This window comes from Equus caballus, chromosome 16 (assembly GCF_041296265.1).
Source record: "Equus caballus isolate H_3958 breed thoroughbred chromosome 16, TB-T2T, whole genome shotgun sequence".
NCBI classification, from domain to species: Eukaryota; Metazoa; Chordata; class Mammalia; order Perissodactyla; family Equidae; genus Equus; species Equus caballus.
The window spans coordinates 86,642,215-86,667,380 of NC_091699.1; the positions used below are offsets into that span (position 1 = coordinate 86,642,215).

The 25,166-nt window shown below is 36.3% G+C and overlaps 1 protein-coding gene across 1 annotated transcript in view; it reads left to right on the top strand.

Moving 5' to 3' along the window:
* SLC25A36 (solute carrier family 25 member 36) overlaps positions 1 to 19,111 on the top strand; it is a 34,487-nt gene extending 15,376 nt beyond the window's left edge. The window contains exons 4-7 of the mRNA XM_023621019.2: positions 2,561 to 2,661; positions 10,523 to 10,589; positions 13,016 to 13,305; positions 15,220 to 19,111. Of these exons, the coding sequence (XP_023476787.1) occupies positions 2,561 to 2,661; positions 10,523 to 10,589; positions 13,016 to 13,305; positions 15,220 to 15,413 (652 nt within the window). The 3' untranslated portion in view covers positions 15,414 to 19,111. The remainder of the gene's footprint in view (positions 1 to 2,560; positions 2,662 to 10,522; positions 10,590 to 13,015; positions 13,306 to 15,219) is intronic.
* Positions 19,112 to 25,166: the final 6,055 nt, after the last annotated feature.

Here is a 25,166-nt window from a genome sequence, read left to right on the forward strand (position 1 = left end):
TTTTAACTAAGTAAAACTGTGTCAATCTTTCTTGTTTCAAGCTTCAGAGGGGAGATGCTAAACAGAAGTCAAGGTGGTAAGGATAAAGCACTGTGGTTAACAAACAGGCATCAGTAACCATCTAAAAGAATGGGCAGATTGCACCCTGTGGGAGTGCAAAGGACCTCTTAGTGAGATCATTGCGAGGCAGCTTTTACACCAAGTTGAAAAGGCAAAGGACAAACTAAAGGAACCAGCAGTAAGAAAGGAGAAGACCTGCGTCTCTAGAACTAACCCTATTTTTTGGCTTAGGGGACAAGCCAAACAGAACGGTTTCATTCCTATCCAAAAAGGCCTTAACACGTTAGTTTGTTATTTTTCTCTGATATCTTTTTATCTTAGATTGACTTCTTGCATGATAGAACACTGCACAGAGTTCACAGTCAGTGAAAATGCATACCCAGCTCTCTGTATCCAAACAGTGTACTGGATCCATGTCTCATTATTTATTGGGTTTCAACTTTTTATGGGCTCTTTTCTCTCTTTTTAGAAAATTATCCAAAATTCCATCCTTATTGTAAAAACTGAAAAAAATGTGTAGCATAAAGCTTGACATTTCACGTTAAACACATCGCCTCTCACCCTGTCCCCCTTCTCACACACACTTAACTCCTCTCCCCTTAGATAACCATCATTAATAAACAGTCTGGTATATAGTATTCCATTAATTTTTTTGGTTTATCATGTACAGAAGATTTTTAATATGTATATGCTATCATTTACATAAATTGAATCATATTAAAAATATTTCAGCAAATTTGTCTTGAATCTTTTTTCATGAAAATATGTAGGTTTTTAAAAATTGTATAGTGTGACTATCCCCTCATTCATAAATTTTCCTTTTGTGATAAACATTTAAGTTTATTTCCGGATTTTTGCTGTTAAAAGCGATGGTTTGATGAACATAGCTGTGCCTTTGAGTACTTAAGCAAATATGTTGCTTTCCCTTTTTTCTTTTTTTTTTTTTGAGCAAGATTAGCCCTGAGCTAACTGCTGCCAATCTCCTCTTTTTGCTGAGGAAGACTGGCCCTGAGCTAACATCTGTGCCCATCTTCCTCTACTTTATATGTGGGACACCTACCACAGCATGGCGTGCCAAGCAGTGCCATGTACGCACCCGGGATCCCAACCGGCGAACCCCGGGCTGCCGAGAAGCGGAATGTGCACACTTAACCACTGTGTCACTGGGCCGGCCCCCAAGTATGTTTCTTTATGCTAGTTGCCTAAAAGTAGAATTTCTGGATAAAAGAACATGTACACATTTAAAAGTAATGAATAATGCTCAATTGCCTTCTGAAAAGGCATCCTCTATGTTTATTCTCAAATAGTGAATGAGTTGCTCTTTATCCACATATTACCAAGGTTGGCTACTATCCATGTCTTTTAATACTTGCCAAATAAATAAAACATGATTTTTCACTTTTAATCTTACATTTGTTTAATTGTGGTACAGGCATGCTCTCCTTGTAATATTTGTCATTTGTCTATCTCTTCTGTGGATTGCATATATGTATATTCCTTGCCAGTTTTCTCTTTAGGATATCTTTTTTTCCTTATTGATTTCTAGGAATGCATTGTTTATTCTTCTTCGCAATTTGGCATCATTAAATGTATCCTGCTTTTTTCTTTCTCATAAAGTAGAATGTTTCGTTTCAATTATATTCACTTCACTTTTTCCTGAAGCATATTTTAAAAAGGCACAACAGTGAGTCTCCCCGTTTGTACTTGTCTACTGTCCATCGTTGGACAGAGAATCGGGATTGTTGGGAAATACAGGATGTTTGATACAGCAAGGAAGCAGTTCAGTTTCTGGAAAGCTAAACAGTGAGGAGGTAGTTGGGATCCATAAAGTCATAGTCAACAAGTTAACAGGGCAAATATTTACAAATTTAATGGAATGTTTACAAATGTTGGAGAAAACGGCCTGACCTGGTGGGGCTGATTTCTTTAGGGATTGTTCTGTCTGTTGAAGAGTCCTGTGACCGACTCTGTTTATAGTATAGATGAGAAGGTACCCAGGGTCTCAAAATTGGGCAACACAGACTTTGATCGGTTGGGTCAGTACTACCTCCCTCTCCCCGCCGAAAAAAACCAAACCATATGTGTATATATATAAAAGTGCTCATACTACATTTACTTAACTCAGTTAAGTGTATTTAGTTTAGGCTTAGCATTACATATGCCTTTGAGCCTTATTCATGTTAAAATCTTATACAAACACTTTCTGTTTGTTAGTCAGTTCCCACTAAAATATTGGGGTGGAGGAAGTGGGGGTGTCTGAGGATGCTTTACATTCGAGGAACGTTACTTTTGAGTTTGTTTCTTAATGAGTTGGTACAAAAAGTACTCAGGATCTTCATGGAAAAAATTGTGTAAACTAACCTGACGTAACGAGAATGTGGCTAGGACCTTATGTTTTTAGATTTCTCTACTTGAAAATTATAAAGATCAATTTACATGTCATTTAAATCTTATGAGTGAAGCAACGTATTTATTGATAACATTTAAATCTTTATTTTAGAGCAATATACTTTGCTGCTTATTCAAACTGCAAGGAAAAGTTGAATGGTGTATTTGATCCTGATTCTACCCAGGTACACATGATTTCAGCTGCAATGGCAGGTATGAATATATAATATTAAAAAGCAAAAAAATTTTCTGAAACTAGAGACTTAATATTGATTTATGCTGAATTCACATTGTAAAGTTAAGACGATGTACTTTTCGTTAATTAGCATCTGCAAACACGATTCTTACATTTATTAGTATACAATAAATTTTGATCAGGAGGCGCATGTAAAATCTATTGTCAGTTGGCATTTTTGTAATTAGGAGTTTGTAATAACATACAGGTAATATAGTATTTACATTGTCTTGTGTAGTTCACTGAATATTTAGTGATCGCTTTTAACAGTTTAAGAATCCAACCATAATTACACTATAAATAAGTTATGGAGCTATAATTTACTCTTCTCTCCTCAATTTCTGTTAGTGCCTTTTCTCTTTTTGCTGCATGTTTTGGCTTCTGTCTGAAATGTGCCGGCAGTTCTTGGTAAAGTATTCATTTTGTCCTGTGCTCAAATGCTGAAATTTTTGTGAGTGATGTATTATTGATAACTCAGAGTTACTCTAATGTACGTATTTTGAAAAATATGTTTATAGCAATCCGTGTAAATCACAGTAGACAGCACTTGAAGTTTAGGCACTGGCTATGTGTACATGCTTGCTGTAGCATTGTTTCCAGGAACTTATCTGTCATCATTGATGAGTATATATGACTCTGAATTAAAACATCTAGTCCTGGGCCTCTGCACTGCCTTAAAGATAAATTGGGAGATTGGTTTGACTAGTCTGGTTCTGGAATCATTTGCTGCCATGCATGTTGGACAAAGCCATGGCCTTTGGTTCTCGGTAGAAAATTCTCTGTGCAGTTTTCTGAGACTTTGTTGCATATTTAACCATACCTCCCATTTCCAAATTATGCTATGACTAATAAAGCGAACTATAACTACTTTCATCAGCTGTTGATCAATAAATTGAGTGTCAATTATGTGCTTAATAATAAGTGCCTTAAATTGTTAACCATTTTTTGTTTAGAAATAAATTGGATCAGTTTGAACCACATAACTTAATGAACTAAGTGTTAAGTTTGAAACACTTATTTCTGAAAGGTCAGTAGCCATATAATAAATTTAGCATATACCTTTCAAATTGTTCCAGGGTTTTTTATATTTAGTAATTGTGGACCGAGTCATTGAAGTTTTATAGTTAGAAGATACAACCTAAAGATCAAGGTGGTGAAATACTCTTGTTTGCCAATGAGGAGAGACCTCGGGCAAGTTACATAATTTACTTGAACCTCTGTTACCTTCTCCTTGGAATGAGTAGGTTGGTCTACATAGATTTGGAGTTTGAGAATTATTTAGTACCATAGAGATTATCTAGTTACAAATAGAATTATTTTTAATGTACTTTTTACAGATGTTCAATACGAATAGATGTGATTTTCCCTCTACAAATTTGAGTAGGTATAAGGTAAAAGTTAGTGGCCAATTTCAAACTATATAACTACTGTGTTAGGATCTTTAAGAATATATTTTTGGATTACCAGTTTTATGTTTTTGTTTTTTAACCCCAGAAAATTATTTTAAAAATACTGATCTTTCGTTTTTGAAAGAATTGAAGTCAAGAGAGTAGATGAGCAATCATTTTAACTTGAGGATAGTTGTTATATATTCAGTATTGCAAATTTAGAGTTTCAGAATATCTTAATTCCCACTGGAACGTATTTTTTTCATTAGAATAACTCGTCAGAATTTATTACCATATTTGTATGACATTGCAAAGAATTTCAGTGGAATTGTCATTTTTCATTTTTTTCTCAAGTGTGGACAAATGTTAACTCATAGTTATCTGTTTTTATCTATACATTGATGCTATTTCCCAACTTGAACTCCTTGAATTTTGGTAAATTGATAGTCTTATACTTGTTTAGAGATTGTTGCACTATACGTTTATTATGTAATTTGAAAATACTTCTTCCGTTTGTTTGCAGTTACATTTTCTGAGAATTGTGCTTTCAGAGCTTCCTTGCACTATTCATGAGCATTAACATTTAGCTTCACGGTTTTTATACATAACTGTGTCGGTGAAACTGAACGGTCCCATGCAGACTCATTAAGGTAGACTTTTGCCCCCTTCATTCTTGAAATAATCTAGACCAGATTGCTCTGGTTTTTCTTCAGGATCATTTTTAGAGGTTGTCTAAATATGAATTGGGGGTGCAAAGTGGTTGGAGGCAGTCATGTGAAAAATCATTTTTTAACTAGCTATTCAAAGAAAAATGCTAACCTTGTCACTTCGATATCCAAAAAATGCAATTAATGATAGTGCCTGCAAGATTTTGCCACATCAAACAGCACACACTTTAAGGATTTAGTAAGATACCTTGTACATAATTTAATTCCAAGTAGCCTTAATTCAGTTTAATTTTGCATTTTATCTGTATGAACTCAAAAGTTTAGATACTAAATGTTTTCTATTAAAAAGACAGTTTATTTAAAGTAGGTCTTATTTTCATTTGTGGTAGTTTCAAGGGACTACCCTAAGAATTTGTAAATTTCTAAATTTGAGCTATAAATTTTCATGCATTGAAAAATTTTTCCAATTGCGAGTTTGTTTAATCAAGTGAAATAATGTTGCCTCTATGTTTTACCTGCCTTTTTTCCCTCTTCGTGACTTTTGTCAGGCTGAACTTAACTTAGCTATTGAAGCTGTTCTGTTGAGGGTGTTTGTGTTGTTTTGTTTAATTGAACTTGCGTATCCTTCTGTATACACCTAGACACAGGTGTGTATTCAAAAAGTAGTATTAAGTTTTTTCTTTCTTTATAGTAATTCCCAACTTTCACAAGTTTTTATCTGGAATATATTTGCTTTTATATATATTACAGATTTAAAGGGAATGAATTCTGATTTTGGGTGGGGTTATTATATTCAAACAATTACTGTTCAATTTTTTGAATACCAATAATTATTTGCTTAACATTTACTACATACCTAGTAGGTTTTATTTGCTTATAGCATTCATTGTTGTTTTTCAAGTTATATTTTTCTATTTGACTTAAAGTTTATTAAAGGTTAAGTTTTTACTCATTAAATGGAAATTTTGTTTTGCCCATGGCAGTTCATTCAACCAGATGGATGGTTGGATAGGTGTTTTGTGTGTTTGTGTGTAAACATTCTTCCTGTTTTTTGTTTTGTAGAACACAAGAAATTAAATACAAAATAATCCAAAACATTCCATAAAAATGGATGTGCAATATTACTGGCCATAGTGCAAAAGGTGAAAGGTACTATTGTAGCAACATGTATTTTATCAGAGAAAATTATGAATAGTTACAAAATGAATTTACTTGAATTTTCTGTTTGCTTTTTGGTTTTTGTTTTTTGAGATTTACTAAGTAGGCTGATAAAGAATAGAAAATTGTGATTTCAACTCTAATCATGGTAGATAATAGTAGGAAAATGGGATATGATAATCTCTAAATATTTTCTCAGATTCCCCTTTGACAAGGTTAGCATTTTTTCTTTAAGGCAGAATTGGTCTTCTTTTAGGTAAGTATTTGGACTCAAACTGCTGCAGGTGGCAGAATTTTCAGTACTCGGTACATTTTTTTTTTATTAATTTATGGCCCATTTTGATATTCCTTTCTTTTTCTTTTTTAACTTAAAATTTTCAAAAAAGTTAGGTCTCACAGTAAATATTTCTCAGATCCTTCCAATGGGATTCATTTTGTACACGTGTTTCTGATGAGGTCACTGCTTGTTGTTATGATACAGAAAAGCCTGTGTCTATTTTAGGCATTTACTGTACATTTCTCCCGAGAAAAGAGTGAGATCGTGTCATCTCATGCTCCCCATCCGCAGGTCACTTCCTGTAGAAATATGGACTAACTTAAACCTCGTGAGTACTGATCTGAGCATCTCTTGCAGCCTCTAGTATAAGAAACACACCCTGGGAATTTGTAATAGCTGTGGAATTAATAGAAGGCGGGACATGAACTTTTATTTTTGAGTTTGTGTGTGCATTATCTGACTATTTTATAAAACTTTAAGTCTGATTCCTTTGTAATATTCCTTCTAGAAGGAAGAATGGGGTAATTTTTTAGTCATCGTGTAATGAAAGCCTGGGGTCTTCAGCTTGGCCGTAATAGCCTTGACCTCCAAAGAATTTGATAGCAGTGTTTAAGATATACATGTAAATGGTATCATACCGTCCTACAACTTTTAGAAAAAGTAGTTGCTGCTTTTCCTTAGCATAACATTTAGGAAGTCTAATACAGTACTTTCCGTTCTCTTGTCTGTTGATACTTGGCTTTCTACTCTCTTGCAAAAACGTTGATCTTAAATACCTACCCTTAGTTTCCAAATAAATGCAGGATAAGAATGTATGGGATCTTAGCTGTTTTAGTTTTATAGGTTTTTTGTTTTTTTAAATTTTTTTACTAGTTTTAGTACATGTCTCTTAGACGGTTAGGTGGGCTTTGATCTTACAGAAGTTAATTGAAGTAAAAAAGTACCAAAAATGCAATACTACAGGTATCACTCACTTAATGAAACAGACATTTTCAGCACGTTTACTATAAGCAGGATTTCTATTTAATCTGGTTTTTAATTGGTTTACATTATCACTGGAGTCTTAGATTAACCAAAACTTTAAAAATTGCATTTTAAAAGTTTTTTCAAACTCGCTAATAAAATACTAACCACACCACTAACAGTATGGCCAGTATACTGCCACTGGGCTTTAACTGACTGGAGCAATATTAATTCTTCTTAACCTGCGCTAGATCCTTCATTTACCTCTGAGTCAATTTTAGTGTTTAACACGGTACTCAGAATATTAATATGAATTAGCATATTGTCAAAATGTCACCAGTTTTAAATGCCAAAATAAAAAGTTACAGGAAATTTCTAAATTTCAGTGGGGCCATTTCCAGTATCTTTGTGTATATTTGTCTTAGAAGAAATAGAAAGATAAGTTTAGCTTTGGCTGTTTTGCCTTACGATATATAATTCTAAGTTGGTGATACATTTTTGTTTCTTCCTACTTGTTTTATTTCTTGAATTAATAGATTATATATTTCTAGATTTAACTACCCTAATAATGTCTACTTAGTTTATTAGAGTCTCTTTCGTTAAGAGAAATTCATAGCCTAAAACTCAAGGACCAAAGTTTTAACTGGTAAAGGACCAATAGCTAAAAAACCTGTGGATTATGCCTAGATTGTTTATCTAACCTGATGGTCTGCTGGCAGTTAGGCTGGTGTTGTTATGAAGAGAGCTGGCTTATTATTGGGAGAGTGGAGCAAAACAGTTATTGTCAGCACGGGTTACTGATGGCAGCAGTTCCATGGGCCTAAGATGACAGCATTCTCTCACCTCAGTTTTAATGTGTCCTGTTCCATAGGTTAATTTGTGTCTGGAAATGAATTTTAGTTAAGTGAGAAATACCTGTTGTTTGCTTCCTGTCATTTTTTATTAAGATGAACAGAGAATAGTTAAAACTATAGTTTTAAGGGTGTTTAAAATATTTATTCCCAGTAACATTTATAAATCTTTATTGTAATATTTTAAAGTTTATATATGGGTTTTTTTCCAGCCTCTAATGGAGGAATTTTGTGACTTGGAGAAGAGTATTAAGCTTGGTACTAAGTTAGTATTTTTAGAAAGAGAACTTTTATTTAAAACAAAACTTGAGTGCTCATCTTCTTTTCAAATAAAGTATAATAAATTGAATGAGAGTTTCACCCAGACAGGCTATTTTTTAAAAAAGTTTCCTATGAGGATATTCCCAGTTTTAGGCTTTTAAAATTTAATAAAAAGCAAATATTTTTTCTTAAATTCAAAATTCCACAGAATGATTAATAGAGACCATTGTGAGTAATGCAGAGTATTTTGTTGGTTTATGCTGCTTAGCAGCTTTTCGCTAATAAACCCCTAATGCTGTTACAAACATTTTGTATTTAATACAGACTTTTAAGTTTAAAGATAAAGAATCATTAAATGATCAGAATACTGATATTTGATGCATATTTGCTTTAAAATATAGTTTGTTTATCTTTAGTTTTCTTTTTCCCTAAAAAAATTGAGGTTCAAGAGAAGAAAAAATAATACTCTTTAACTTTATTCTCACTTAAGCCAGGCCATGCTAGAAAAATCTCTTCCAAACGAAATATTTAAACTGGTCTGACAGTTTCTTATAGTTCTTCTCTTTCCTTTTTCTAAGAATATATGCATGAAAAGAACCTCTTTGCTAAAAATCTTCCTGACAACCCATCCCACGCTTTAGATTTTTATTATTTTAGTACTGGCTGATGCTTCAAAACTGTTGGTCCCATTCTAGTTTTATATGTATGTATGTGGTATTAAAAGCACATAAGAGAAATGGAGACTATATAATCATTATAAAATAATTATAGGAGTTATCAAACCTAACTTTTATTCCAGTTATCTTGCTTGATAGATTCAATTTGAGTATCCATTTGTGAAACATCTGGCTATTTATTTCTACAGTGTTAAAACAGTAGATTAAGGGAGTAAAATTTGAGTCAGCTAATTATCTTACATTATAGAAGGAAAAAGAACCTATGAGACTAAATTCCACCTGGTAATTAATTTAGTAAAATTGTTTGTAGATATACCCATACTAACTTTGAAAGCCAGGAAAGGTTTATAATTGGTGCTGCACTATTTGTTCACTTGAAAAACAAATTATTTCTAAGTACACCACGGCATTTTTGTTCCTGGAAGTACTTTACTCATATTAAATGTGCTGTATATTCTACCTTTCTAAAAATAATGTGCTTGACCTGCTAGTATTTGATAGAAAGTATTAAAACAGTTAAGATCCTTAGACATTTCTGCATGTAACTTTTCACTGAATTTAAAGGCCAATTGAATAAATGTAGCTTCATGTAAGTAGTTCTGCGAAGGTTGTGTAACTGATCTTAAATGTTCACAAGCAATATATTAAAACCCTGTTTTGTATAATTGAAGCAATCTTCATAAATTCCCATCATCGAGATTGCATTTCGTATACTGCTGTGGTTCCACAACACTAGGAAGATAGCAAGTAGTAGAAGATATGCACTGGCCCAGACACACGCTGTTCCAGAGATCTGAACTGACTCCTGGAGCGAGCCATCTTAGGTGCCCACCCTTCTGTACTGACAGCTAGTACATAGTACTTCAGTTTAAAGGAAACTAGAGCTGCCTTCTACCCTGAATCTCTCTCTTCAGTGTCTATAGAAGGGAGAGGGAAGTTCCAATTTGTAACTTTTTGAACTTTTGAATTTTCGTGTGTGTTTAAGTGGATGAAAATAGATCTGTCCTGTCAACCCTAACAGAAACCTTACCTCTGTGATACCATTATTTTAACAGTGTTAGTGAGTGTATATTTATATAAAGTATCCATAAGGCCAAACAACAATCCTTTCTGTTACATAGTCAACTTAAGATAACATTTTAGTAAATGCTGATGTTTCTGTTGAATCCGTTTTGTACATAGTGATTTGTGGTGTTATTTGGACCCCAGTAGCTGTTGTAGACGAGTTTGCATGCTAAAAAGCCCTGGAATACACAACATTTCTGTATGTTTGTAGAAATGGGTTTCAGAATTCAGCTTAGAGAGTAGAGGGCGCCCCTGAGGATATTCTGAATATGTTGGGAGAGGAGTTTCAGATTTTGCTTTTAAAAGAATCTTTTAGTTATGGTCAGAATTCAAGAATGTAGATTGGAAACAAAGTACAAATGTTCATGGCTGTATGGATTTGTAAAATAAAAATGTAAAGCATACATCAGTTAATAGTTTAAATATTTATATGCATTTTCTTTAATATAGATTTATATAATATTAAAAACCTTAAAGTTACTAGTGTGTTCTTCATTTTTACCAGAGTTCATTTTAAACATGTTTGTTTAGGTTTTACTGCAATCACAGCGACCAACCCCATTTGGCTTATAAAGACCCGCTTACAGCTTGATGCAAGGTATGTTAATTCATTAAAACAGAATTAAAGTTGGTTTCAATTAGTTTTTTTCTATATATTCATATCATTGAGATTCAGTGCCAGGTGTCTAACCGTGTTTTCCCCCTCTTTTGGTGCTGAGTTTGTTTTTTAATTTTTTCCCCAAAACTTGGGTCCACTGTCAGAAGCAAAAGTAATATAGTAGTTGGCAGTATGAGACTTTCCAGGAAAGAGGGTGTATTATGTGTTGTGGGGGTTTCTTTAAAAAAAAAAGGATGTATTAACCCAGCCCAAGAAGTGATACTGACTGCATGGATGATTGTAATCAGCCTCCCGATAGCAAAGTAGCCCAATGATGTACTAGTCTAGACTGGATCTTTGCAGATCATTGCAGAGAGTCCTGGCGTGGGATTTAGCTCATGTGGTTGTAGACTTCATCTGTTAGCACTGACCACCTTACAGCAGCAGAATTCAGTGACTCAATAACTCTATATTGAGGAGGTACTGCTAGGCTCTAGAGATACACCAGGAAGCAGTGGGGACCAGCTTGAAATGGCACAGTCAGGGAGTGGTTTCTTGAGCCCATTTCAAGCAGTGGCAACAGTCAGTGCAAACCTCACAGGTCCTAAGATTAGGGCCTTTGGCATGTTCTGGGAGCTGAGAGAAGGCCAGGAGTAGTGCAGCTTAGAGTCTGACCGTCTCAACTCCTGTTGGCCTTTAACTGGAGGATGGGAGAAGGTAATGCTTTTATCTGGTGTATGATAATAATAGTAATGTTGCTGGTTTTGGAACTGTTTGAGCCTTTCAGTGTGGAGTAGACTATAACAGATTTCCACTGGTTTTTAGTTTAGAGTTTGGGAAGTAGTGTTATATCTTGTAAACTAGAGATAAAACTGACCTAAGAAATCATTACAATTATGCCTGCTTAAATATCTGTTTTCCACATTCTATCATGTTGAACTGTGCGCTATTTGGGGACTTCAACTGTCTGATTCTTGTTTGATCTGGAATAATTTTTAATGAAATCATAAGTGTTTTAGCAAAACTCAGAGTTTATTTTTTAAAGTCAAAGATCTGAAAAGTAAGACTTCACCCAAAGGTTAAAAAAAATGCAAGGTGCCAGTTAGTGTACTGTCAATGGGGGCATGTTTCAGTATGTTACAGGACGGACCTATAAGGGATCCAGGAAAAGCGTGGCTTGCAACTCTTTAATGGTATTTTTTCACTTATCATTGTAACTCAAGCCAGCACAGTTTTTTAGGCTTGGAGATGGGGAATGGGATGGGGTTGGAGTATAGTGAAAGGTTGATTTGAGGATGCTAATTTCTGACACTGAGATCAAGAGCAGGGTGAAATGTTTGCCTCTTACTTTTGGGACTTGTAGTTCTTTTAACTTTCTTGTGAGGAAGGATCTGATGGCAGAAACTAATTTCAGTTGGTTGCATGGATCATTCAACTAAAAAGCTATTTATTTATTCAATATCATTAGTTGAGGACAGTTATTACTTCAAGACAATCATTAGTTCATAAAACCAGAGGAATCCGTAGGTTATTGGGTAGGTGTCTTAGTTGTGGTTTTATCTTATGTGAGAAATAGGTTATGTATAATTTATAAATAGGTAAGTTTTCTATTTTTTTCCCCTGTGGGTAGCATTTAAACCCGGTTCTTATGGATAAGGTTCTATTGGGGGGATCATAGTGTGAGGTGTAATAAATATTTTTACAAACTCAAAATTATATACTTGTATAAAAGTAGATGCTGCACCCTTAGGGAGCACTGAAGAAGTGTTCTTGAGCACAGTGCTTAATGAATGCTTCTAACTGTAGAAGGCCTCATTCAGTGTCCAGCAGGATGCGGAGACGAAAGATATGGCTGTTGACTTTAAAGGATCATAGGAAGTTTGACTTAAATTCACCCAGTCACTTTTTGGGAGAAATTGAGTAGAGTTGAAAGATTCCTTCAGGTGCACAGAAATTAGGCTAATCATACTGCTTGCTTTGTGATGTGCTATCATTGTTGTGTCTGTTATTCTTTTTTATGCATTATTAAATTTAAAAAATCTTCTCTGTTGTGTTAGAACTAGATTTAATATAATGAGGGTTTTTTGTTTATTTTGTTTTTGTCTTGAACCGCGGTTGCAGTGTATTTGGCCTAAGGGATTCCTTTGTTTATCCTGCAATGCAAGCTTCAGTGCAGATGTGACATTGAAGATTTGATGCAGTGTATTTTGCATTTAGTAAAATAAATTACTTAAATGTTACCCATCTAATATGACAAATTGGTACAAAAGAATAGGATTTCTAAAATGAGCATTTTAAAATTCTGTTTTGACTTCTTCATGATTTAGAGAGGGGAATGACATACTTCTACTATATTTTATTTACTTTAGTTAAAAACCTGTACTGTTTTATTTAGATTAATAAGATTTTTCCTTTTTGCTTTTCAGGAACCGTGGGGAAAAGCGAATGGGGGCTTTTGAATGTGTTCGTAAAGTGTATCAGACAGATGGACTTAGAGGATTTTATAGGGGCATGTCTGCTTCATATGCTGGCATATCAGAGACTGTTATCCATTTTGTTATTTATGAAAGTATTAAGCAAAAACTACTGGACTATAAGGCTCCTTCTACGGTGGAAAATGATGAAGAGTCTGTAAAAGAAGCTTCAGATTTTGTGGGAATGATGCTAGCTGCTGCCACCTCAAAAACTTGTGCCACAACTATAGCATATCCACATGGTAAGAGGAGTTGAGTTTATACGAGTAATAATCTGTTAATTCAGGAATATTTTCCCCACCTATTAGAGCATTTAGAAATTTTACTGAATTCTAGTCTAACAAAATACAGCTACTTAGGAGTTCCTCACAATGGGATTCAATCTGTATAAGTAACATAAGGCTGTTTTAATACTCAGTATGTGCTGTAGGAGCATGGTGGTGGATTAGCGTGTGCTCTGGACAGTTAGATTTCAGCCCAGGAGCAGTCAGGTTCCGGCCATGTGACCTTTGGGCAAGTTTTGTTTTTTTAAAAACAAGGTATGGATGTAGGTGCTATACTAGGTACTTTATATGCATTATTGCTAATCTACATAAAAATCCTACAAAGTACTCATCTTCTCTTTAAGTCAAGATGTGCTAGAACATCACCGAATTGTTTTCATGTTCAAATGGGAAAGAAGGAATCTGAAAATTAAATAACTGGCTCAAGGTCACATAGCTTACTCAGTGGTGGAGCCCAAATTTGGATTGAAGTGTGTAAGCCCAAAACCAAGCTATTCTATATTATTTCACGTTAGCAAGTAAGCATATATGAGTAATTTCTCTTATTTCTGTCTTTAAGTTTTACAGTATTGGCCTATTTCATTAATAGCTAAGGAAATCACTTAAGAATTTGGCTATAGCATGTGGAAGGTTTTTTGTAGCTTTTGTTGTTTTAAATGCAGCCTTTGATTTTGGTATGTTTGAGGCTGGTTGTTACGCTGATTACCATTTTCATTCACCTTGGAAAGCTAAGGCTCTGCCGGTAAAGCTGTATCAGGAAAAATGAAACAGGACCGGGAAATGAGTATTTGCTCTAAAATGGAATTTATGAGTAAAAGCAGCTCTTTAACCAGTTTCCTGGGGGAACTTGCGCACTTGTGTAAGACAAGGCAGAAGAGGACAGGATCAGCCGTACTGTTTAGGCTCCGACCTCCTGTGGGAGGACGAGGCTGGTGCTAAGGGGAGTGAGAGTGTGGAGTCTAAGCACTCTTCCTTCCGGTGAGATCACGTCCTTATGAGAAGAGTTAGAGCTTAGAAGCAGTGTTTTGAAGTGGAATGTATAAATGGCATGAATTTTTCAAGAGAGGACACAAGACATTTCAAATATATTAACATTTGCAGTGAAAATGGCTTTAGGGCATTTCCCTCAGGCCCATCCCAAGTACTCTGGTGAGAAATTTTGGAAATAATGGGTGCGAAAAGAACAGACTCTTAATAGTAAGCTCTGAATTCTGGTCCCGGCCTCTACCCCGACTAAACCTCTCAGTGCCCTGATTTCCTCACCTTTTAAAATAAAGAACAGATGGACTAACTGTAACCCTTAAGATTCCTTGCAGCTCTAAAACTTTATGATTTTTGCTTAGTTCCCTCCCAAATGGGGCCTTTTACCTGACAGCTGGTGCACTAAACATTTTCAGCCTTATCCATGTGAAATTTCATGTTGGTATATGTGGACCATTGTGAATAGATTAATAATTCTCTTTTTTCATTGTTCTGTCCACTTTTCTTTAATCTTTTCTACTTGTTTCTCGCTGCATCTTTCTGTATTCATCTTTGATGCCAACTCCGTTCCCTTTCCTACTTCTTCACCTTTTCTTATATCTGTTCTCCCTTGGATCTGTATCGAGTATGCAACTTATACTCCTGTTTTATTCTCTTTTACCATTCAGAGATCTATGGAATTTTATAATCAGTTTACATGATTTTAGCCAGCTATCTTAGAAATTTGATGTTATACGGTGACTGGTTTCAATAAGTTACACATTAAAAATCTCTCCTTTTTTATCCTAAGCATACACTTACAGACTGATAGACGGGATGTGTTCAGTATTGGGAAGGCATAAAGATATCACTGATGTTTAAATAAAATGACTTTATTTTTTTCCTAAACAGAAGTTGTAAGAACGAGACTACGTGAAGAGGGAACAAAATACAGATCTTTTTTTCAGACACTATCTTTGCTTGTTCAAGAAGAAGGTTACGGGTCTCTTTACCGCGGTCTAACGACTCATCTGGTGAGACAGATTCCAAACACAGCCATTATGATGGCCACCTATGAACTGGTGGTCTACCTACTCAATGGATAGCAGCCTCGGGCTGCCATGATATAAAAAGGGAAGACCAAAAGATGACAGTGGACCATGGAGTATCGAAGCAGCGTGGTGGACAGAAGAATAGTTGGGAACATGTAACTATGCCTAGGTGGAAGTTTGGTTGTAGGAATTAAAGTGATCACAACCACATTACTTGGCCTTTTCAGTAATGTAAAAAAAATCTCAGCTGCCTCCAAGAAAGAGCCTTCAGAAGCACTCCTTCCTCAAAATTGCCATTTTCTCTACCATGTCCGTGGGACACAGTTGCATTTTATTGATCTGTGGCAGTCAGAGTAGTGTTTATTCCATGAGCGCTTTTCCGATCTTCTAAACAAAGCCATCCCTAATTATATACTATACTGTAAGTATCCAAAGATAGTATTGACAGTCATAAGTTTCTAACTTCAGGCTGCTGTTTAATTCGTGTAAAATTGTAAAATAACACCAATAATAGTGAGAGCCTCGGCGTTCATGTTTCCTTCAGAGGCTCTGGCACAATATTTTAAAGTTAATTATTTAAAGTTAATTAGTAGTCAATGTTTTTGACAAGCAATGAAATAGTGTATAAATATCTTGTATGTTTTTAGCTTTAAAATGTTTTGGTTTTCACTGCTTACAGATGCTTGATGTTTAGCATAATGTGGACACTTAGATTGTTTGTTAACATATCAAAGTCAAATTGTAATCATTTGGGACAAAATAAACCAGTAAAATGTTGATTCGCAGTCCTTTCAGTAACTTGAGCATGTCCTCGTATCTTGTTTAACGTTATGATACATGAATGAGTGCAGTTGTCTTCAGTGATTTATTAGTTACGAACTCGAATTATCACCTATCATCTAGGTAGAATTTTCTTAAAGTGGAAAAAATTTACCACTTAACGAATCTTTCTCTATTTGCTTTCACGTTAAGAATTTGAATCTTTGAATTGTTTCTAGAAGATCTGTATAGATTGCCTTTATTTTGTAGAGAAAATGGTAATTTTCAGCTATGCCATTGCAAGTTTTTGTGGTTTTTTTGTTGTTTTAAGGCAACATAAATATCTGGGGCAATATAAACAGAACAAGGGCCCTCTCCTGTCTGAGTAAGCAGGTAGAGATCGTAATTGACGTAAAGTTTTGTAAATGAACAGACTGCTTTGACAAGAAATTTATTCTGTCCTAATTTCTTGAATGGTAACTCATAGAAAGTCACGTTAATTCAGAGTAAGTGTGCTAACAGGATATAGCTTTTACATTTTGCTATTGAGTTAAACTGCACCATTTAATACTTTAAATGTATTATATGTATGGCCCTTATAAAGATATTTGCTGTAACTCTGTTAAGAGACGTTTGCTTATGGATGTTGCTATACTGATGTATAAAATTTCTAGTTAAGCTCCAGTGTGGTACTCATTTCAGTATGTGTGACCCGTACATTTTGTGCAATGGCTGTATCTTAAGAATGACTCTGTGGATGCACTTTGTGGCCTTTTTTTGGTGGATGAGAGTGGAGAGAACTCCATGTTAAGATTGTTTTTTTTAAACATTGGTCATGTATTAGGCAGAAATAGTGTTCGTAACATTTTTCTGGGTTTTAGGGTTGTTATTTTGGAGATCTTTAATATAAATGTTTTAAGTATTCTGTGTACACTGTAGTGCCCCTAACGTAGACATTTTAGCATGTCATTGCAAGCTTTCTCTGCTGTCACCAATGAAACATAGTGCCCTCTTAAATTCCTCCACCTTCTTAACTTGTAATCAGCAGGAACTGGATGTTTTTGAGGTGCTTCGATTGGAATTAAAAATATTCCAATCTGTTAGGAGACCAAAGGCAAATTTAGTTTCATTACCTTTGGAATTATTCGTACCTTTTATGGTGAATTTCAGCTTTGATATTTATTATGAGGAACATGCCAAAAAAAAAAAACAGTAACAGGGGTTTTAACTTAAATCTGTAGAGAAAGTCTCAATCTATAGTGTTTGCCTTTTCACCTGCCACTTACACTGCCTAATACAGTGCCATTTGCCTTGTGAAGACTCGTAAACATTAGTTGTGTTGAATGTAGGACAGACTCTCCTAATCTTAACGATCTCAGTACTCCACAAATGACTAAAGATGATATGAAAACCAGCAGCTAAGGAACATTTTATTATTTAGTTGTAGCAAATTATAACAAGTGTCCTTCAAGGATGAGGATGTATTCTATTCCTGTTTGTATTTAGCAAGTAAAACTTACGTTGGCCTTTAGTGCATTATATTCAACTTTTAAAAGTGAGTATTACGTATGTAGTAGAAGGAAGAGACCTTAGACTCTTAGACTTTCTTTGTGCACAAATGGAAACGAAGTTGAAGTTTTCCCCAAAGCACAATCTGCTGTAGTTTACTTTGTGTGTGACAGAGATAATTTAAAAAAGAAAACTATGTGTATAAATTGTATATAAAGCTTATCTCTGAAACATTTATTTGGAGTTTTTTTTAATTGATACACATAATTAAAAAGAAAAACATACTGAAAGCATTGGACTTTTTTTTTTTAACTGTTTTCATCTGTTTTCTATCAGATAACTTTTTTTTCTGGTATAGAGGTAGTCAGCATTCTTCAGATTGGTATGTGCTTTTATGATAGAATCTTCTCAGAAAATTGAACTGAACTTAAAAGCAGTAAATACTGAAAGAGCATACTCTCCTAGAGTGGCAGATAGAGTTCTAGTACCTGTAGCTTATAGAAGCAGTTTCCTAAATTTCAAGTCCAAATCTAAGAATTACCAACCCTGTGATTGTGGGATACCATACAGTGCTTTGAAACCCAGGAAACAATCACCAAAGCTTTGTCTTAATTTTCGTTGTGTCTGTAACTTTGTGGACCTGACCTTACTAGATGGGGCCCACGAGTAATTGATTTGTACCTGAAACCAAGATAGAGAACATCATTAGATGATTTAACCCAGGCTTTGTCTCCTAAGGCCTCGTGCCCATTGTGTAATAGCGTTGTTGTATTAGGACCAGCAGAGTTCAGGTGGTTAGAGATAATGAATGTTTTTACTCTCTAGAGTGTAAACATGTCAGTGTTTTTAGATTTGTTTTAAATCAAAAAAATTTTGACTTGAACTTGAAGAATGTAAGTGCTGGAAATCAGATGTCTATCCTTTTCCTCCTCTAGCATTGTTTGTGCTCGTCTTTTGTTGCTTTCATGCTCTTCTGCCCAGACGGTTAGTACTTTGGGCTGATAAATAGTTCAGCCTTTTTCTCCTTTAATATTGTTCATGACTTTAACATTCCTAAGAATACAAACATTTCTGATTTAAATTGGAAGGAATTTTAATTAAATAAAAGTGTTTAATCTAATGTACTAATTTTCTCTCCACTCAGATCTCTTCTCCATCATGCCCCTATATTTCTTGTTAATCCATACACTGCTTTTATGCTACTCCTTTTAGAAACTGAAAATTCTAGTTTCACTCAGTTTTTGTGTTAATGTTGTGAATGTGTACCCCTGCATATGTGAATAATTAAATTATGACCTGTCAGTCATAACTAAATAATCAACTTCAAAAGAGTTGATTATCTTTTGACCATTTATGTGAGGTTTGCTATTCTTGCATTTATGTACATGGCTGTAAATTATATGCATTTACTCTGTATTTATGTTAACTAGCTGAATTTTATTTGAATTGTTAAAATTCAGAAAAATAAAATACGCTTATGAAAACATGGGATTTTTTTTCCTATAATGTATTTTAATATTTTGCTATATTTCCTATAATGTGTTTTAATATTAATATGGTGAGAATATAATCACACTCTTAGGATTATGTGTAGAACAGAAGTACTAGCAGACAGGTCTAGATATCTCTAGGACGCAGAAGGTCAAATAACCTAACTCCCTCCTAGTTCGCTGAGAAATTTCTCCTCTTCTCTGTTCTCCACAGGCTGGTTGAACCTTATGTCCAGTACTTTTCATGTATCAAAACATCCACCTGGGAAAGGACATCTGAGAAATTTTTAGCCTGAATAGGTTATTTGATTGATACCTCCTAAGGTTGTAATGGTTTTTTAACATTAGGAGCTTTTTTTGTTTTAATGTTGGCCTTTAGGAAAGCTAAGAATATTTAGTAAAGAGCTGGAAACTTGTTTGGATAACCAAATGGATCCACATATGCTGGGTTGAAATACAAGTTGAAACAGATGTGTTAGGTAGTGCCTACCCACTTTACCCATTTTGTCTTTTTTTTCCTCCTTCTCCCCAAGGACCCCCCAGTACATAGTTGTGTATTCTAACTGTAAGTCGTTCTAGTTCTGTGTGGGACACTGCCTCAGCATGGCTTGGTGAACAGTACTGGGTCTGTGCCCAGGATCCAAACTGGTGAAACCCTGGGCCACTGAAGCTGAGTGTGTGAACTTAACCACCCAGCCACGGGGCTGGCCCCTGTCTTAAGTTTTCTCAAATTGTACCTGTTATCAAACATCACCCTGTTTTTGTGTTTTTGGTTTTTTTCCTGCTTTATCGCCCCCAAATCCCCCCAGTATATAGTTGTATATTCTAGTTGTGAGTGCCTCTGGTTGTGCATCACCCGGTTTTGTAGGTAAGGAAACCAGGAGAAATTTGTCGTGTTCCGTTTCTTGAAGTTTAAGGTAAACCTCAATCATTTGGTCTACTAACAGTCCTTTTTCCACGGAAGACTGAAATAGTGGGTAGAGTGAAGACAGTGGCAAAATAATGGTGGAGGTTGGCCCGGCTCAACTCAAGTGTCCCAGTTTAGGTTGTGTGTGTGTGTGTTCCAGACTGGATGTCAGGAGCTGTGATGGAGGAATTTGTGAGTTTATGATTTCTGAAGTTTCAAGTGTGACCTCTACACAACTGAGGAAACTCAGGCAAGTGAGCAAAGTATAAATGATTTTATTTTTTAATTTTTGCACAGACTGGCTGGCTACCGTGATGTATATATGGAATCAATTCAGTAATTAATTCATATGATTTTATGTGTTTCCCAATAGCTTATAGGTTGCGGGAATAGACGAGTGACATTTAGAAGGATATTAGTCACAACTGGGCTTTTGTGACTTGAGTGTTCTGAACCTTAGTCTTGTGTTTACTTACTACATTATTCATCAGCACTTGGGATGACACTGAGATGGTTAAAAAAAAAAGCCTCTTCATTTAAAGGAAAGACCTATGAGGATGCGCTCAGAATGAAACATACTGGGGAGTAATGAGAAATGGAGCTAAGTATGAAAATTGGAACAGTATGAATTGTCTTTGAAGCTGAGCTGTACAGAGTTTAGATTATATCCTGAGGCTATTGGGGAACCACTGGATTTTTTTTTCCAAAGCATCATAGTGATGTAGAAAGTCAGATTTAACAAACTGTAGGTTCAGTTTGTCTTTTTTTGTTTAGATTGTCACCTGACCTAAGATCTTTTTTTCCTCCTTCTTCTCTCCAAAGCCTCTCAGTACATAGTTGTATATTCTAGTTGTGGGTCCTTCTGGTTGTGCTATGTGGGACACCACCTCAGCATGGCCTGATGAGCAGTGCCACTCTGCGCCCAGATCGGAACTGGTGAAACCCCAGGCTGCCGAAGCGGAGCCCGCCAACTCAACCACTTGGCCACGGGGCCAGCCCCTGGTTCAGTCTGTCCTATGTAAGCTGCTCTCAATTACTACCTTTGAGCCTCAGGGACTTCCTGTGTCTCTGGAAGTGTTACGGTGGTTAATTCTTTTAGAAAGATCTGGAAAGGTTGCCTGGAGAAAACTGTTTTAACCAGGCTTTGAAACAAGGAGAGATTTGACAGGCTGATACAGGGAGGGGCATTCCTTGTTGAAACAAAGATCCAAGTGTTTTAGCAGTGCATTAGGAGAAATAACCCATTTTCTTTTACTCTCCTGGGAATTGAGTGAAAAAAAAAAAAAGTAACTGCCTTGAGGTTTTGAAACTAGTGTTGGACCCAGGATTCTAAACCTAGTCTAACTCAAAGGAGCTCCTCACATCCAGCCTAACAAAATAAAGTGTGAGACCCCTGTTTGCTGTTTCCCATCCCCTGTTCTTCCAAAGCACCTCATCATTCCTCCTTGACTCTTCTGTTGTCGAGAGTAAATAGCCCGTTTTCAACTGCTGCTTCTGAATTGGAGCTCAAGATTACCCAGTAGGACTGATTTCAATTTTATGAGCTTAACTGAAGTGTCTTAGTGGCCTATGCTACTTGAGCTATACCCTACTAAATCATGTACTGATTTTTGGTTTTGTTTTTTGTCTCCCCTACCCCCAGTAAGTGTGCTAAAGTGACTAGACATCAATATGAATAAAAATGAACCATTTACCTCGCCAGACACAGAACATGGATGATAGGTCTAAAGGTAAAAACTAAAATTGCAAACCTAGAAGGAAACAGTAATCTTTGCAGTCTTGGAGTAGGCAAGGATTAGAATTCACTAAGGATTTTTTAAAAATCAAAATTAAAAAGATACCACTAAAAACTAAGAATAGCCACAGACTGGGAGAAGATATTCACAATATATGTGAGGCGAAGACCTGAACAGTCACTTTACAAAAAGAGTGAGCATATGAAAAGATGCTTAGTATGACTAGTAATACAAATTAGAACTGAAAATAAGATAACACCGCAGTGCCAACAGTGTAACGATCAGTAGACACATACAGACAACTGGGACTCACATTGCTGTTGAGAGTGTGAAATGGTACGGCTACTTTGGAAATTATGGTTTCTAAGGAAGGTAAAACCGTATCCACTCCAGGGGCTGGCCCCGTGGCCAAGTGGTTAAGTCCACGTGCTCCACTTCAGCGGCCCAGGGTTTTGCCCGTTCGGGTTCTTGCTGCAGACATGGCACCACTCATCAGGCCATGCTGATGCTCATCAGGCCCTGCTGAGGCGGCGTCCCTCGTAGCGCAACTATGCTGAGGGGCTTTGGGGAGAAAAGAAAAAAAAGATTGGCAACGGCTGTTAGCTCGAGTGCCAATCTTTCATGAACAAAAAAGGAGAGCATTTATTTAAAAAGAAAAAACCACGTCTACTCCATAACCCAGAATTATTACTTGATGGAGCCGGGGAGAGCAGGTAGAGAGAGTAAGGGCTTCCCAAGAGAAGTGAAAGTGTGTCCACATGTTCATAGCAGCTTTGTTACTAAAGGTGGTCATCAAGAGAAGGTCACTTGTAGTCTATTCATACAATGGAATACTACACAGCATAACAAAAAGCAAAATATGAATTAATGAAACATGCAGTAACATGAATGAGTACCAAAAACGTCTTAGATGCAAGAAGCCTGGCACAGAATGGTATATACTCTATTCCAATTATGTGAGGGTCCAGAACAGGCCAAACTAGTCAACCTGATAGAACTCAAATTAGAGTTTACCTGGAGGTGGGAAGGGAGAGTGGACCGACAAGGGTCCTGGTGGAACTTTCTGGAGTAATGGAAATGTCCCACGTGTTTATCTGGGGAGTGGTTAAACAGGTGTGTACATAATATGAAAATTCATGAGCTTGTACATTTAGGATTTGTTCACTTTAAACATGTTTTTTCAAACTCTAATAATGCAAAATACAAAATACTTGAAAAATAGAATGAATTTAAGTGAAAGCTGTAGAATGAAATTCATGAAGACTTGAGATTGTGGAATTATCCAAAGTACTGTTCATAAAATGGGCACGCTTAATATATTTTAAGAAATAACATGGGGGTTTTAAAATGAATGTCTGGTTTTGACATCATGAACTCAGCAGGACCTCTGAGCAGCTCCATGACAACTAAATCTCAGAACATGCTTTTCAAGACATTGCTCACAAAAAGTAGAAGGATTCCCCAAGGACTTTTTCCTCTTTCCTTCCCCACTCCAAGCCCAAAGCTAAACAGACCAGAATCTGAATTAATCCGGGCAGAGACTGGTGCTGAGGTGTAGACGGCTGGGGTGAGGCTGAAGAGTAGGGCGGTCAGAGCAGGCTGAGGTGCTTCCGGCATGGGGATGCTCGCCGCATATCAGTGGAAGCAGGATCAAATCTGTGGAAGGAAACTTTCCAATTAGGCCTACAGAACTCCCGTAGCATTACTGGATCGTTCCCAAACACACCAACAACTATGAGTGATTACAGAAAGATGGAAACAACAGATTTATGCCAGCAAGGACTTAATGTGTTCCAGTTGTCAGAGATAAAATGCAGAGTCGTGATAATTACACAGATGAGCATACAATAAGAAACTCAGAAATAAACTTTAAAAGTTAACAGTAAAAATGAAAAGTGATAGACTGAAATCAAGAACCCAATAGATAAGTCAGAAATGGGCTAGACATAACTGAAGTGGTTTACACTTGAAGATATATCTAAATAATTTACCTGGAAGACAGCAGAGAGAAAGAGAAGCACTGTATTAAAGATAAGTTAGGAGACGTGGAAGATGGAATGAGGATGTCTACTGTACTTCGTTAAGTAAATGAAGAGAATGGAGAAGAGGCAGTATTTTAAAAGGTCGCCGGAAGATTCCCAGGATTGATAAACATGAATCCATAGCTCCGTGAACCACAGTGCATCCGAAGTAGGATTAAACATGCCTGTGAACGTAGTAGAACTGAGCGACATCAAAGCAAAGTGAAGATCTTGATTTCTGCTACCTGCGTGGAGGGCTAGGTTTTCAGATCAGTGCTCCTAAAGAGTGCAATTAAAATGCTCGATAAAATAGTCTAAAAATCTTAACATCCAGGAGTAACATCATAATGAGGGATGAGCAGCTCAAAATCTGACATGATAAGAACCTAGAAAGCCACTTAAGACCTAGACGCATTCGCTGATTGAACTATGATTTTGCTAACCTTTCGGGATGAGGAAGACAAGTAGAAGGTCAGGCCCCACCTAAGCTGAGGAGTCTGGTAGACCCTACCCATTAAGTTGAGACCCCAGGAATAAGTTTGGATTCTTTGTTCCACCTCCATGGGACTGGACAAAGTTTCCTTGGTGCTGAGCACAAGAGAGGAGAAGAAAAATAAAAGGAAGAGAGCCCATCCCTGAGCCGGTAGATCAAGTACCGGCCCTCGAGCAAAATCAAAGCCCAGATTTGCATCGCTGGAGTGGGGAGGGGCCTCGGGTCATGAATTTAAGTGGTTGCAGACATAGAATCCCAAGTGCATGGTAGAAGCAGCTCCCATTCACTGCTGGGAAATCAGTCCTCGGCCCAGTCACGGTGAAACCACATTGATGGTTTTCTCAAGGACTGAGCAGCACACAGACAACGGTGAGTACACAAGGAGACCACACACCTGGAGACAACTGCAAAATAGAAGCAAAGACAGCCCACTCTCCCCAAAACACAGCAGATTCTGGAGTTGTCAAATATAGATTGTAAAATGCAAATTAGTACCTTTTCAAAATATAAGGCATGCTTGAAAATAGCAGCATGGGACACTAAAAAATGGTAGAGCAGATTTGAAAGCCAAATATAACTTGTAGAAATGAAAAAATGTAAAGCACAGTAGGATGAAGCTGAAGAGAACTGTTTAACTGAATGATGGAGCAGAAGAAATGCAGAATGGAGCGAAGAGGAAAGAGAAAGTACAGAGGAAAGGGCAGAGCAGAGCGGATATGCACGTCCAATCCAGGTTTGACTGGCATCCCAGAGAAGAAGGAAAGAAGGGATCAGAGAGCATCTGAAGCTATAAAGGCTGAGAATTTTGCAAAACTAGTGAAGAACACTACTCCACAGATAATCCCAAACAGAATAAATAAAAATGAATCCACATCTGGACACAGTATCGGGA